This window comes from Balaenoptera acutorostrata, chromosome 1, assembly GCF_949987535.1.
Source record: "Balaenoptera acutorostrata chromosome 1, mBalAcu1.1, whole genome shotgun sequence".
In the NCBI taxonomy this organism is placed as follows: Eukaryota; Metazoa; Chordata; class Mammalia; order Artiodactyla; family Balaenopteridae; genus Balaenoptera; species Balaenoptera acutorostrata.
The window spans coordinates 137,367,643-137,384,277 of NC_080064.1; the positions used below are offsets into that span (position 1 = coordinate 137,367,643).

Genomic DNA, 16,635 nt, shown 5'->3' on the forward strand with positions numbered 1-16,635 from the left:
CCAGAGAAAGAATCTGGTTCAGGATTCATCTTAGTCCAACACAAAGAGAGGGGGTTACATAATCTCAACCATGGCTCACCGGATTCACTTCTTTAGCAAGGACTGTGGGTGATAGCGTGAGAGGTGGGCAGGCACTCAAATCCACGTCTGTTATAGTGCCTGTAGATGCACGTTCTAGAACTAGATGGGCCACTGCCCATCTCCTCCAAAGAAGGGCCATCGTCCTCGGAAGCCTCTTCTTGGAACTCCTCAGTCCCACATGGAATGAGAGATGATTATTCAGCTTCCACTGAGCTGCTTGACCTGTAGCTGTTTCTGTTTGGGAGCACCGTGGGTTCTCCCCATGGGTTGCAATTCAGAGAACCATGAAAAAACAAGGCATTTAGTGTCTTCTCCCCCCTCTGCTCATCTCCACATAGTTAGTGAGGTCTGGAAACCTGTGTGACCTGTCCAAGGACACACCCCTAGACTAAGGAGCAAAGGGAGGTGTTGGCATCCTGTCCCACAGCTCTGCTCCTTTGATAGGGTTGACCTGACCATTTTGTCCTGATAGTAATGGTGTCCCACAGGAGGCCATCTCTTTGCTTTAACACAACAGCATTTGCAGATCCAGACAGCAAGGTCCCCCTGCAGCACATCCTTGTAAACTCACACTCCTCTTCTGGTGCTGCAGCTCCTGCCACCTACTTCCCTCTCCTGAACATGCCTTCGCAGGGCTTGAGCTGGCTTCCAGCGTGGTCATTACTCTGGACGGAGGTGAGGGGCTCTGCCCACTTGCTCAGCCTTGGTGAAGGAAAGACCCTCGAGCATATCTTCCTGTTGCTTGTTTCTCTAAGCAAAGGTGCTCTTACTTTCTACCCTTTGTTAGCAACTTCTTTTCACTAATGTGGAGAAAGAGGCACCCTGCCCCCTTTTGTTTATCCAACACATGCCCGAGACCCCACTGGACATCCCCCTCTGTTGCAAGGTTTACTCTGGTCAGTACATACCTCTGTTACAGGATTTGTCACATTAGACTGCAGCTGTTTACATGCCCATCTCCACCTGCCCACACACAACAGCAGGGCTTAGATCAGTGGGGACTCTGTCGCATGCATACAGTTCCAGGTCCCTTCACAGTGTCAGGTGTGTGGTGAGACACTCAGTAAAATGCCTGACTGATAGCAGAAGGCAGGTTACCTGGTTTAGTGGGAGACAAACTTACTCAACTGAGAAGACCGGGGATTGGGTTTCAGCCTTGATACTTACTATTCCTATGACCTTGAGAAGTTAGTTATTGAACTCCATGACATGGACTTACCAACTGTTTTACTCACCTGTACCCAGGGCTTATATTCAGCTGATATGACCACATCAGTTATTAAAATATTAAAACACTTCCATACAAGCTGGTAAATCATCTTCACCCAATCTGCTGTGTGCCACCCTAACCACCTTTATCCCTCCCCTGGAACCACGGGATCTCCCCTAATAGTAACCAAAGGACTAATGTAACTCTGGAGACCCTCAGAACCCTGCTTTGGCACTACGGTTGGCACCTGTCCTGATTAGTGACGTCCTACCTGCTGATACATATTGTGAATAACATATTGTAAATATCACCCCTTACTCTACCATAGGATGGGGGGGGTGACACCAAATGATATAGTTCACATGAAAACACTTTGAAAACTGTAAAGGGCTGAACACATACTCATCCTGTCCATAATTCCCAGGAAGGGATCAGAGCCCTGAAGGAAGGGAGGGGCCTATTTCCTAGTTGTAGCTCACCCTCTACTTAATTGAAGGCTGAGGAAGGACTTACTGGGGAGGGTTTGAGATGTTCATGAGCTGCCCGAAAAGAGCCCACATAAAAGTTCACGTGGATTGCAGGATGGCAAGAGGGAGCGGTTCTCACAAGCATTCTTAAAGTGACTTGTCCAAATTTCTCCCTGTAGCAGCCTGGGATTCAATTTGCAGCTCTTTGAATCACACACGCTCTCAGCCGTGCTCTCCTGGCCAGCCCTATCGCTCACGATTAGAAGCCCATTTCACTCGAGCTTAGCTTCGCAGGTGCCCCCCTAGGTAGGACAAGAGCAGCCAGGGAGTTAAGGGCAGGGGGAGGAGAGCAGGCTCACTGGAACGAGGGTTTGCACAATCTGGCATTTATGGAAAATTGGATGTGCTAATGAACCTGAGATCCATCAGGGCTTTCTGAAGGCAGGACTGTCTCTATCAACAGACCAATTAGCACACAATTATTTTCTCCTGAAAGCTTATCTGAGGCGCTCTTTGAATGCTTGCGCCTGAGTGAGCTGCACTTTCCATTACCTCTGGGGGCCCTCTTTATAATCTGCCAAAGCTGTCTGCCTCTTCTACAGGGAGAGGCACGGGGTTCTCTGCACCAACCTGCCAGGGACTCTGGAACTTTCATCACTCGGGGGGGGGGGGGGGGGAGGGGTCCTCAGCTCATCCTGCTTATCAAGTCAGTGCTCAGGCAATATCTGCAAGAGGACCCTCTCCAGCTCCCCTTCTCTTTCCCACCTCCTTGCTTCTCTAGGGAAGACAGAGGTGGCTCAGAGCAGAGTAGCAGGGGAAAGAGCAATGACTTTGGGATCTAGTAAAACCCGAGTGAGCCTTCCTCGCTCGTGGAGATCTGGCTTGAGGCATTTCCTCTAACAGGAAATGAGCAGGGGATCACGGTCTTTGTCTCTTCCCCATTCCTGTCCTTGCACCACAATTAACAAAGTGGAGCTACTCACACCCTTTCAATGACTTACCTAATGGATTATCCTCTTGTAGAACTGACCTTTGGAAATAGCAAAGTAAAGGTCAGAAAATCTCATCAGAGCCAGCCCCAGAATATTGAACAAGATGGCGGTGGGGGGGGGTTGGGAAGCAGATGGTTTGGTGGTAGATAGGTAGGCATAGTGGTAGGATAAAGGGGAGGAGAGTGGCTGTGCTATATTTGCCCCCTTGGGAGTCGTCCTACTTCTGCGTAAGGTGTGTAGCTTTCTCACCTGTTGCTGGTGAGTGTTCAACTCAGGAGTGGGTGGATAGAAAAGCCAGTGCAGAACTCAGGACAGTATGGTGGCCAGCTTACCTGGAGGTGGGGACAGGCAAATCTCACACTCACCATCCCACTCTGCCCTTCAGCCCACCCCATTCCAAGAGAGGCAGGGTTCCCCAGGATAGCTGGGCTAGTCCTTGGCTACAGCTCTTCTTATAGGAATTTTTGTACCGTATAGATAAAGAAGACTTTACCTTGACATAAGCCTGACTCTGCCTTCCCACTGCAGTTTGACAACTAGCCAATCACCAGCTCACTCAATACAGAGACATTATTCAGCACTAAGTGCCCACCTGTGGAGGGAGGTAGGGTCACGTGGAACACCAGGATTATAGAAACATGTTTCCTTGTCTGTAAACTCCTTATGGTAGTGACCGTGTCTTACTCACTGTGAGTTTTGGATTCTCCTTGAATATGTAATAGATGAATAAATGAGTGAAAGAATAAATGAATGAGTCAAATGAATCGTAGCCCTGCAGGTGACTCGCTGTGTGACCTTGAAGAAATCATTTAACCTATCTGGCCTTGGTTTCCTCATCTGTAATATAGGATAATAATATCTAAAGTGTATACAATTTGTCTTACCCCATGTTCACATTCTGAAGAGAGGGCAGATCACTAAAATGCTTTGGATGAACTGGTCTGTTTACACTTGTTTTTTAGAGTGATATTATCTAAATGGGTTTACCTCCTTTTAATTTTCTGCAGCCCTTTGACATGCCCTCACGGGAGGCACAGGGCTTTGAACTGGAATCTGAGGACTAAAAAGTCAAAATCCTGTTTCAGCTACTCAACAGCTCTGTGGTCTCGGGTACTCTAACTCTCAGAACCTTGGTTTCCTTCTTTGAAGAGTGATAGTAGTGGGATTTGTCTCCGAGTTAGTGTGAAGGTTAAATGGGATGATCTTGGAGGATGAACTTGGAAACTGTGCAGAGGTTTCCTGCCTCTGTCATGGCCTTGATCCCGTCCCCCATCCATGCTGGGTCTTGCTGCCTCTCATGCACTGTGTCTATTGCTTCCCCTTGGTCTTGGTCTGCAGTTACGTCTTTTTCTCCCAAGTCCCCCCTTCCCTCACATCCTTCCTCATCCTTCAAGACCAATTTATGGATCACCTTCTCCACGAAGCCTTCTCAGACTCCTTTAAGCTACAAGTTTCTCTCCCGTCTCTCTGTTTACTCTGTTAGTCTGTGTCATACCATCTCTCACTTAATTACTCTCTTCCGTGTGTATTTTTTAAGACTAAGTATACCAAATTCTCTTTAAACATGTCGCTCACACTTTGGTGTTCACCACGGTAACTAGTAGGATGGCAGACAATTACACTACACACTTTCAAGCCCATGGGTTGTAGATCATGCTGCCCCTTCTTTTTTTTTTTTTTTTTTTTTGGCCGCGCCGTTCAATCCCTGGTTTTAGTTTTCCCCAACCAGGGATTGAACCTGGGCCCTCAGCAGTGAAAACCCAGAATCCTAACCACTGGACCACCAGGGGTGCTGCCCCTTCTTTTTCTCAGAGTACTTTCCCTCCCTTCTCTTTTTGTCCACTTTCTACTCATCTTTAAAGACCAACTCAGTTGGTGTCTCCTCTGAAACTCCTTCCCTTGTTTAGAGCTGTGGTTTCCTCAGGGCTCCTCCTGACACTTTGCTTCTGCTCGATGTAGATGTGTATCAGTCAGTTGGATATGTACCTGCCTCCCCCACAGGTTGTAACCTCCTGGAGGACACACTACATAACTTGTACACCTTTGTGCCCACCTCTCCACCCCCCAAAGCCTGGAACAGATTACTCCTACATTCTCTAATTTATTGAGTACCTGCTATATGCCAGGCACCCTGTTAAGTGCTATTGAGAACATCGTGAGCAAAATAACTACGAGCTTACCTCCGTGGAGCCTTTAGTGTGTGGAGGACCCAGGCTTTAACTAAATACTCGCAGAAAAGGATGGAAAACTGCAAGTTGTATGCTTGTTGCGGAGCTGAGGTGCCCGGAGCTAGGAGAGAAGGTCAGAGGTATCAGGGCCAATTTCCTTGAAGAACTCCGAGAAAGGCACGCTATGAATGTTTGCTAAATTGTAGGGAATTGAACAGTGGCTGCCCAATAAATACTCGTTGATTGGTTGATTGATTTTTGGCAAAGCCTCTGGAGATCCTGAGAAGAAAGGGCCTCAGGTCCCCATCATTCTTATTACATAATTATTTCAGTGCGTTTAAAGCTCCCCATTTTTCATCTTATACTTTAAACATCAGGGAAAAACTGATAGGCCAACTTTATAATATTTTAAAATGACTCTGTGGTGTTTTGGAATATTACATAGCTATAAGAGTTTATGTATATTTAATATACTTATTAAAATATGCAGTAAGCCCATGGCTGATTTTCTCTAAGGACGTCTCAGTGCCGAGGTGGGACTTAAATGTTTAATATTAATAATAATACTCATAGCTCATATTTCTCTAGTGCTTTTCATCCTCGGGATCCCTAAAGCCTGTGAGCACCACATCAAGTGGATGCAGCTGGGCTCGCCGGTGGGCTGACAGCATCCTCATCTGGCCTCCTTTCTTCCTCTGGGGGAGGAGAAGGGGAAACTCCAACACAGAGGTCCAGCTTCCACTGCCTACATTGAGTTTCCTCTTCCCAGACTCAAATTCCCTCTGGCTCCCTCTGAAAGGCTTCCAGTTATGTACAACTGCTGCTGCCAGCCCTATACCACTGATACTCCCTGTCTTAGAACAAGGGAAAAAGTGGCTTTATGCTCCTGGGGTAGGGAGATACATGCCCTTCCTTGGGCTGGTCCAGGACAGGACATAGAGCCTGAGATTGGCTGACCGGAAAAGGGAAATGCAAAGGGAAGGTCTCAGCTTGTTATATAAACCCACCTCCTGTCCTTCCTTCTCTAGGTCACGGAGACCAGGACCGGTCCCCTGGGCTGCAGCAACTACGACAACCTAGACTCGGTCAGCTCTGTCCTGGTACAGAGTCCGGAGAACAAAGTGCAGTTACTTGGTAAGGTGCCCTGTGATGTTTTCACACTTTCCATACATGGTAAAAAAAAAAAAAACAAAAAAAAAACAAACTTGGATCACCAAAAGGAAAAAGTCCTGCCTGCCCCATTTGGCTAAACCCTTCTGAAGACAAGAACTACCACTAGTTCTGGGACTTGTATTTAACAACTTTCCATCATTCTTTTGAGAAAACTTCTGACATGGTTCACTTTACACCTCGACCGTTGCTCAAACCACTGGACACCCAAATCCTCCCACCTCCCAGTCCTTCCCAAGACCTCTGTCACTATCCTACAGCAACAACACATCCATCGTTATACACCTTGATCTCGTTGGCGATCTCCTTTGTTGTCCAAAGAACCCTCTGCTTTATCCTAAGTATACATTGGGGAACAGCTGGCCTTTGCAGAGTGGTTATGGGGCACCGTCTCTAGCTTGACTAAGAGCTACACAAACTGTGGGACCATTGGTTACCCTGAGAGTGTTCCCTGCTTTCTGTTACTAGTCTGCAGTCTTCCATGGGAGATCAAAGCCAAGAGAAGAGTTTGAGAGGAATAGGAGCCTTAACCGGGGACAGAACAGGCAGAAACAGAAAAGCGAAAGGAAGGGGAACGACTGTAGGTCTGGAGGCTGGGAGATAAGGGGAGGCACTCAGCTGCTCTCTGTCCCCCAAGCATCCTGGGGGCAGAGCCATGCAGACTGATTCAGATAGAGCTGTTTGGCAATGGGAAAAGTTCATTCTTCTTAAGGCCTGAGTTGGACTGTGTTTAAGATATTATTGTCTTGGTATTATGAAATCAATAGCCGTCACCCAGGATCTATGATTACAAATTCCAGGCAACCTGAGCCAGACGCAACCCCTCAATGCTTTAGGCATCAAGAAACATACAAGGGCTTCCCTGGTGGCGCAGTGGTTGAGAACCTGCCTGCCAATGCAGGGGACACGGGTTCGAGCCCTGGTCTGGGAAGATCCCACATGCCGAGGAGCAGCTGGGCCCATGAGCCACAACTACTGAGCCTGCGCATCTGGAGCCCGTGCTCCGCAACAAGAGAGGCCGCGCTAGTGAGAGGCCAGCGCACCGCGATGAAGAGTGGCCCCCGCTCGCCGCAACTAGAGAAAGCCCTCGCACAGAAACGAAGACCCAACACGGCCAAAAATAAATAAATAAATAAATAAATAAACCCAAAGTTTTTTAAAAAAAGAAACATACAAAAAGGAGGAAAAGGCTCCTGTATTTTAAAGCCGCCCAATGCAATTAGCATCCCTCTTCTCTCAGGTCCCTGGATGGGCTGGGTTTGTGTCTGGAAATTAGTGACGAGTGAAGTTCAGAGTATCTGGTGGTTCATTTGGAATAGTTTATGCCATTTAATTTTATAGCCCATCACTCATGCAGACATTGCTCAGGGCACTTATTTTGTAGCAATAGGAAATGTTATGGTGAGGAGGAGGGAGCTGATGGGGGAGGTGAAAGGAAAGGACTTGGAGAGGAGTGAGTGTTGAAAGCAAGCGTATGTGCACAGTGTGCGTGGGGAGGGCTGCTCAAGTGCCACTGTGGCACATCGTCAAGAAAGGAAAGTTTAGGAGCAGTTCAGAGCAGGAGGTAGATCACAAACAAGAACAACAAACATCTACCGCAGCTGCAATTCTAAGTTATATTTTGAGGTCTGCCGAGACTGGGTTACATACTTTGGGATCTCTGATTTCCTGCCAAGGACAAGGTCAAGGGTGTGACAATAAAGAGCTGGCAGACCTCTGATGGAAGGGGAGCTCATCCCGTCCAGAAGTCCTCGTGTCCCTCACTCTCCTGGCACAGTTTCTCCCAGTGTCCCTGCTGGGAGAGCCTCCTGCAGGTCTGACCTTGAACTGGGCTGGGCTGCAACCAAAGGCATGCCTGTCCTTCATTCACCTCTTGATATGCTTCCAACAGCCACCCTGTGTGGCTTGAAGCCAACTAGGAGTCTATTCTGCTGCTGGTGAACCAATATCCACCACAGATGGGTAGGAAAACTGAAGCTTGGAGCAATTTAGTGGGTTATATTCAAGACGAGAGGCAGCTAATTAGAAAAGAGAGCTGAGAGGCATTCGTATCTATCCAGGCTCGACTGAACTTGGGGCATCCATCGCCATCTTGCTTTCACATCACGTTAAGGGTTAAACCCTGAGATAGGCAGCCAGTCCCAGTTATGCAGTATGACCCAGTGGGACAAGGACAGGGTCTGTCACCAAGCTGACTTTACCAGCACTGTGACTTGGTCAGGTCACCATGGTCACTGGGCTGGGATTTCCTCATTATAAGAGCCTCAGTATGACCACAGTGTTGCTTGTAGTTGTATATGGAAAGTGCTTGGTATAGTGCCTGGCCACTGTGTACCCATAACACCTTGTCCCTACCTCCTAAGCAGGGCAGCCTCCTTGGTCATTGGGGCTAAGGTGGGAGGCCCAGAAGGGTCAGCATTCAGAAGTATCCTAGGAGGCCTGCTGCTCATCTCAGAGAAGCTAGAAACAGGATGGCAATTGGAGGCAGAGCAAAAAAGCCCATCAAGCCTTGATTCTTCCCCCACGAGGGCTATAAGCTCTTCCTTTATCTGAAACATCTTCCCATTTCCATCCTAGAAACGCTGACGTGTAGCCAATAAGCCCGTTCATATGATATGCACGCTCTCAATTTGGCTGATGTGAGGGGTTCGACTAAGCCTTGAGCTTTGACGTGCCCCATCTGTCACTGGGACAGCAATAACCCTCTGTCCCAACCAGCTCAGCAGGATCAGGGCCTGGGGTGGCCATTCTTGGGCCCAGGATGCACAAGTCAGCAGAACCCCAGCTGGGGATCCTGCAGCCTTGGGTGTGGGAAACCGAGTACTCCCTGGCCCTGCCCGGCAGTTCCCCGACACGTCCTTTCCTTAGGCCTGCAGGTGCTGCTGCCCGAGTACCTGCGGGAGCGCTTCGTGACCGCTGCGCTCAGCTACATCACATGCAGCTCTGAGGGCGAGCTCATCTGCAAGGAGAATGACTGTTGGTGCAAGTGCAGCCCCACCTTCCCAGAATGCAACTGTCCTGACGCTGACATCCAGGCCATGGAGGACAGCCTGCTGCAGATCCAGGACTCCTGGGCGACTCACAACCAGCAGTTTGAGGAGTCAGGTGAGCAGTCAGTCAGCCCAGGTTTCCTCCCTGTCAATGGGAGGTGGCTGAGAGGTGCGGGATAAGAACCCAGGGCGCTCAGCTTGGCTCCTGGCTCAGCCACTTAACTGGCTGGGTGACCTCCAGCAGGTTATATGACCACCCCAAGTCTGAACTCATTTTCTTTTTTTGTATATGCAAACAGACCTAATACCTACCAAAGTGATGCGTTTCAAGGACTTAATAAGCTAAGGTAAATATAATTGAGGCCAGAGGCCTTGTCTGTCTTGTTTGCCACAGATTCCACAGTGCCTGCACATAAGGTGCACAGTGAATATTTGTTGAATGAATGAGGCACATAGCATGTTTCTAGGAGGCACCTAGTACTTGCTGGTGATTGCTTATTGCAGGTATAACTGATATCAGTGTCACCTTGAGACTTAAATTCAGAGGGCTTGGTTTTGAGTTCTTATTCCGTGTTATGGCTTGAATGTTTGTAGCCCCTCAAATTCATATGTGGAAAATCTGATGCCCAAGGTGATGGTATTAGGAGGTGGGGACTTTGGGATTTGATTAGGTCATAAGAGCCGAGCCCTCATGAACGGTATCAGTGCTCATATAAAAGAGGCCCCAGAGAGATCCCTTACCTCTTCCAACATGTGAGGACCCAGCAAGAATTTTGCCATCTGCAACCCAGAGGAAGGCCTTCACCAGAACCTGCCAGCAGCATCCTGACCTTGGACTTCCGGCCTCTGAAAATACATTTCTGTTGTTTATAAGCCACCCAGTCTGTGATATTTTGTCATAACATCTTGGACAGACCTAACATACTCTATTACTGATCCTTTGCATGACTTTGGTTTAGCCATTCAGCTCCTCAGTGCCTCCATTTCTTCATCTGTAAATGAGGGAAAATGATAATAATAGGTGGATGCATGGCTCATATGGAACAATGTAGATAAAATTAAAGTATAAAGAACTCTGCATGATATACTCATACATTTCAATATTAAATGAATAATAGTTATATGGATATATCTCAAAAAACAATATTGGATAAAACAAAACAAATGAAAAAGGTTATGTATTATATACATATTTGTATTTATATAACATTTATATGTGATACTATAATAACATATTAAATATACATATTTAGTACTATTTATTTGATGTTTAAAACATACTAGCCAATACTTAATATTTTTATGGATAAATATATTTTTAGAAAACGTTAAAAAATATATGATAGTAATAAAGAAAACATTCAAGAGAGTAGTTACATCTAGATAAAGATGGAGGGGGAAGTTTAGGGCCTTCAAGTATATTTGCTTTGCCTTATTTCTTTTAAAAAAATCTGAATTCAATATGGCAAAATGGCAAACTCTAGGTGGTGGGCACATGGGAGTTTATCTTGTTATTCTCTATGCTGTTTTGTATACCTAAGTGTTTTATAAAAAGAACTATGCACACACTACTAGTTGTTAATGTCATTACTAGGTGTGATTTTTCCAGTCATCTGGGTGGGGGATGAAGAACCAGGGGCTTGAGAAATCAGAATGAGCTGAGGCCCCAGGCATTGCCATCTCAGGTCTTAAACAAGGCATTCAGTTGCTAAGGAGAATATCATATTCTGGCCCCCCAGCTGCATTGGACCAATGGTGGTGGGATGTGTTTGTTAGGTAATGCTCGAGTATGTGGGAAAGGACTTTGGGCTTTCAGCACTATGAATTACTGCCAGTGAGTGAAGGAGGACTATGCAGACCCCCATCAGGAGACGTGATGGCTGCAGGTTCCAAGTAAAAGCAGGTCCATGGACAGAGATCTGAGCATGAATTCAGAAAACACATTGTGCCCAGGAAGCTCTGAGGAGGACTCAGGCTTGCAGTAGGAGCTAAGAACCAGAAAGCACATTGCTTCTGGATTAGCTTCCAGGAAGAATGGGTGTCTGGCCAAGAGGTGAATCTCAAAAGAGAGGAAAGGTGTCCTAGAGTCAGAGAGAATAACATGGAGGGAAGAGGCTGGTCTCAGGGACTGAAAGGCTTCTAAGAAGACTTCTGAGCTGGGTTCTCCCTCTTCTGTGTCTGCATTTGCCAGTCTTGCCCGCCCTCACCTTCATGAGTGCCTCACACCTTCCCTAAGGGTGCGGTGGTGTGATTGAAGAAGATTGTGCATGAATTATAAGGCGGTATAAAGGGCAAGAGAGATGCATCCCAAGGTCATTGGCCCCGTGGGTGGTGGCAGAGATGTGTTTTGAAATTCAGAAGCATATTAGAAACAGGAAGGATGGGAAAGAATCCATATCTTATGGTACGTCAATCACCTCTGAATAAGGCTGTTGGAAAAGAAAGAAAAGAGCCCTGGAGGGTGGATGTGAAGCCTCCTTCCTCATACAGTAACTGAAGGGCGGGCTGGGTCTGGGAGTAGTGGGGAGGTCCTCCTGCCCATCCAGGGTCCCCCTCAGCTCAGCTCTCGTGTTCTTACCCACAGAGGAATTCCAGGCCCTGCTGAAACGGCTGCCGGATGACAGGTTCCTGAACTCCACAGCCATCTCCCAGTTCTGGGCCATGGACACCAGCCTCCAGCACCGCTACCAGCAGCTGGGAGCCAGCTTGAAAGTGCTGTTCAAGAAGACCCATCGGATCGTCCGCCGGCTCTTCAACCTCTGCAAGCGCTGCCACCGGCAGCCCCGCTTCCGCCTGCCCAAGGAGAGGTGAGCACCCCAGATGCCCGAGCCAGAGCACGTCACCCACGACAGCCACTGAGGCCGGGGAGGACCCCTGTCCAGCACAACAGAGCTGGGCATGCTGACCCACACACGGCCTGTTAGAGTCTCCTGTTATCTTGACCTACTTGCGTGTCATTCTCAGTTATGAGTTGCATCTGAAGTGAGAGAGAAAAAAACAAAGAGGCTAACTTTACTTTTATATAAATTATAGTCGATTCAAATGTTATTCTAATAATACTCTAATTCTCACTCATTTCTATTTTAATAAGTCTTTTAGGAAAGAAAAGGGTGGAGTTAAAGCTTTTAGACCAATTGTGTATGATGAGAAACACACACAATAGATTGTTTCCAACAAGTGACTCTGCTCTGAGTCACAGGAGGGAGGCGAGCTGAGGCCCTGTGCCCTCGGGAGCAGAGTGGGGCTGGATCGTCAGAGGCCCTCATGCATCCATCCATCAGCTCCTTCACACGTGCATCCAACAAGCCTTTGATGAGTCCACCTCGAATGTCCTAATATTAAGGATATTTGTGAGGGATATTTGTTAATTGAGAAGATATAATAAATATACAGGAACATCAAAATTATAAAATGATTATGTGGCAGCCCCTTAAAAGCATGTTCGTGGACCATAAATCAAAGGCATGGTCTAATAATAGTAAAGGTCAGAGAGAAAAGCCACCCAGGAGAAGGACCTCTTGGCCAGATTGTGTGGGAGGAAATGGAAGTGGGCTGGTGCGTGTGAGCCAGAGCATTCCAGGAGGGGGCGCTGCCCTCACAGCAACCCAGGGGCGCACTTCTAACTGAGGCACAGGTAACGAGGGACATATGAGTGAGAGGACAGACCAGCAAGGGCATTTGAGAAAGGTTCATTTTTTTTTTTTTTTTCCCCAACAAATAGTTAGGAAATGCTTACCAGGCACCAGGAACAATCCTAGTTTCTGAGGATATGTTGGGGAATAATGCAGGGTCCCTGCTCTCATGGCATTTGCAGGGAAGCCATCTCTGAACAGGTCAACAATAAATAAACACAATCCATTTTGATAATGAACATTGCTGAGGATCAAGTCAAAGCAGGGTGATGTGACAGAGAGGGACTGGGTAGTGCTTTGGACAAGGGAGTAACTGAAGACCTCTTTGAGGAGGTATCGTAAGAGCTGAAGTCTAAACCTTAAGAGGGAGCCAGCCATAGAAAAGTCCTATCCTCGGTGGGAGAGTTCTAGAAAGGACAGAGACTGTGAAGGGGGAAAGAGGTTGGCATGACACTGGAAAGTTTGGAGAGCCAGTTGTTGGAAGATCTTATTTAAGAGGCTGACAACTAGATTGGATACAAAAGACGTTGCAGATCTTCTGTAGGCTTTTGAATAAGGGAATGAGGTGGTACTTGGGAGGGAGGAGCACAAGTTTGCTGTCAGACATTTCTGGTGCTGATCCATCAGACACCCAGCTCCAGGACTTGTTTGGTTATCCCAAAGTGGTAAAGTAGGGTTTCTGTCATTCAGAGAACCTGGGGCTTTTATCTTCCTTATCACCTATTAGTCAAATCTCCTGCCACCCTCAGGGAAGCAGCAGTGTGTGGCTTCCTATGACTCTTGCTTCATTTTTATCCCCCCTCCCAAAGGTCTTTGTCCTACTGGTGGAACCGTATCCAGTCCCTCCTCTACTGTGGAGAGAGCACCTTCCCTGGCACCTTCCTGGAACAGAGCCACAGCTGCACCTGCCCCTACGACCAGTCTTCCTGCCAGGGCCCCATCCCTTGTGCCTTGGGCGAAGGGCCCGCCTGTGCCCACTGTGCCCCAGACAACAGCACACGCTGTGGGAGCTGCAACCCAGGCTACGTGCTCGCCCAGGGCTTGTGCCGCCCCGAGGTGGCCGAGTCGCTGGAGAACTTTCTGGGGCTGGAGACAGACCTGCAGGACCTGGAGCTGAAGTACCTGCTGCAGAAGTGGGACAGCCGCATCGAGGTGCACTCCATCTTCATCAGCAATGACATGCGCCTGGGCAGCTGGTTCGACCCTTCCTGGAGGAAACGCATGCTGCTCACCCTGAAGAGCAACAAGTACAAGCCCGGGCTGGTGCACGTGATGCTGGCCCTGTCCCTGCAGATCTGCCTCACCAAGAACAGCACCCTGGAGCCTGTCATGGCCATCTACGTCAACCCCTTTGGGGGCAGCCACTCTGAGAGCTGGTTCATGCCCGTGAACGAGGGCAGTTTCCCAGACTGGGAAAGGACTAATGTGGATGCCGTTGCCCAGTGCCAAAACTGGACTATTACCTTGGGCAATAGGTGGAAGACCTTCTTTGAGACAGTCCATGTTTACCTACGGAGCCGAATCAAGTCCCTGGATGACAGCTCCAACGAGACAATCTACTACGAGCCTCTGGAGATGACCGATCCCTCCAAGAACTTGGGCTACATGAAAATCAACACCTTGCAGGTCTTTGGCTACAGCCTGCCCTTTGACCCGGATGCCATCCGGGACTTAATTCTCCAGTTAGACTACCCGTATACTCAAGGTTCCCAGGACTCTGCCCTCTTGCAGCTCATCGAGCTTAGGGACCGGGTCAACCAGCTTTCTCCACCTGGCAAGGTGCGGCTTGACCTTTTCTCCTGCTTGCTCCGGCATCGGCTCAAGCTGGCCAACAACGAGGTGGGCAGGATCCAGTCCTCTCTGAGGGCTTTCAACTCCAAGCTGCCAAACCCTGTGGAGTATGAGACAGGCAAACTCTGTAGCTAATGGGGGACCCACTCCAGCGCCGGGCAGGGAGGGGATCCATGAATCCGGGGTGCAAAGATTTAAGCCCTCACCTTAGTGCCAACGGGGTATTCCCTTAAGACTGCACCCAGCAGATGGGACTCGGGGCTTGAACTGAAGCAGGCAGGAGAGAAAGAAACAGCCGCTGCACACATGCACACACCACGCGTGTGCACACACACGCGCGCACACACACACTCACAAGGGGAGGCGAGCACTCAGCAGCCTGGGATCTGTAAAGTCGGTGCTTTCTCACATGAATGCAGTTGAAGGAGAGCGAGCCAAGGGAGAGCTTCAGAAAAGCAACCAGCCCAACCGTGCAACACACAAATTCTTAAAAGTGATTCTTAGCATTCAAGAAGGCAAGAGGGAACAGCAATGGGAGGGGCGGGAGCACCGCCGCCCCCTCTGTGGAGTCACTTTTGTATTCTTTGTAGCCAGATTTCTTAAATGGCGTCGTTTCATGATTCCCCACAGTGGTTCTTACTTTTTGTTCGCTGCCTCCTCTGAGCCCTCCAGATGCGGACCGCTCCTCAGGCCAGCTCCGTTGAGGAAACGGGAGGTGACGCCCACAGAGGACCCCTCAGGGCAGCAAGTTAGCCCTGCTGCCCTCCCTCTCCCTCGGCCCCCTCGCTTCCTTGGCCTCTTCGGTGTCAGGGCCTGGCTGGCCCCACGTTCCCCTTGTGGTCCAGCCAGAGCGCCTCTCCCAGCAGCATCTGTTCTGTCCAAGAAAGCAGCTCTGTCAAGTTAGAGACAATGTATAGGGAAATGTTCTTTTTTAAAAAACAAAAAACAGAAAACAAAAAATATTTATTTTGTGATTGTTTTTCTTGTCAATCTGCTCCAGCCACATGAACATATGAGTAAAAACTTGCCTGGTTTAATATATATATGTTTTAAAAAGGCTGTTTTTTAGGGGAAAAATGAGAGAGAAAAGAGGGGGGAAAAAAGAGTATAGTTCCCTGGGCTGCCTGGATTTTTAAAAATTGGGTGTCCATGGATGGAGGATATTGCTATATAGGAGGCTGGTTGATCCGAGTACACACAAGTGCATGCATGTCTGGCTTGACTGTGTGTGTGTGTGTGTGTGTGTGTGTGTGTGCGTGTGTGTGAGAGAGAGAGAGAGGGGGAGAGAAATTGACATTAAATAAAGAATGGAGTGAGGCACAACCCTTCCAGAGAGTTATCTGGCTTGCCCACCTCCTTTTTTCCCAGGTGTGAGGGCTAACACGGGTCCGACAACCAGGATAGGCCACTATCAGGAGAGTAGTAGAAAAGTTCTTGCTTTCCAGGAGAACTGTAGCCTCTGTGCCTAGGGCAAATGCCTGCTAACAGGGGTTCCTGTTTGCCTGCACTGCTGTGGACATCAGGAGAATTTTTCATCTTTTGCATCTTATGGTCTGGGATCGCCTTTGAGGAAATTGGGAACCATGCAGACATGGCCTTGGTTTTCTCCATTCTGTCTGATTACTACTTTCCCAGCCTAAAAATCACGTTTGACATAAGCCACACAGAACAATGCATCATTCTCCCTTAGTGCCTCCCCCAGGTGGTATGAGAAGCATTTCATAGCAGATCTTTTGGAGAACCAATTCTCTGTCTGTTCTCCACATGATCCAAGTACAATGTGTAGGCATGACAACCCCCATTTTATTCAGGCGAAAGTCACCACGTAAATACTAAGTACCTCATTCCCTACCTGTGGTACATCTTGGTTGGTACAAAATGAACTGGGAGACAGAAAGGATGGTCATGTCTCTCTGCCCAGAGCCATCTACGTTTATTGTTGCAAAGGGAGGAATTCAGCAGTCTATTACTGCACCATCAATCCAGGAGGACCTGAAATCCTTGGTAGATGATAAGCAGCCTAGGGCATTTCTTTCTTCACAACTCCCCTGAAGGCTTCTAATGTAGAAATACAGAGTGATGGAATGATTTAGGGATGAACACAGGTATTGGCTGCCTATTTCTGGTACAGCTG

General features: G+C 48.2%; 1 protein-coding gene across 1 annotated transcript in view; it reads left to right on the plus strand.

The window, feature by feature from the left end:
• BRINP2 (BMP/retinoic acid inducible neural specific 2) overlaps positions 1–15,233 on the plus strand; it is a 118,617-nt gene extending 103,384 nt beyond the window's left edge. The window contains exons 5-8 of the mRNA XM_007165370.2: positions 5,947–6,052; positions 8,957–9,193; positions 11,663–11,885; positions 13,520–15,233. Of these exons, the coding sequence (XP_007165432.1) occupies positions 5,947–6,052; positions 8,957–9,193; positions 11,663–11,885; positions 13,520–14,636 (1,683 nt within the window). The 3' untranslated portion in view covers positions 14,637–15,233. The remainder of the gene's footprint in view (positions 1–5,946; positions 6,053–8,956; positions 9,194–11,662; positions 11,886–13,519) is intronic.
• The last annotated feature ends 1,402 nt before the right edge of the window (positions 15,234–16,635 follow it).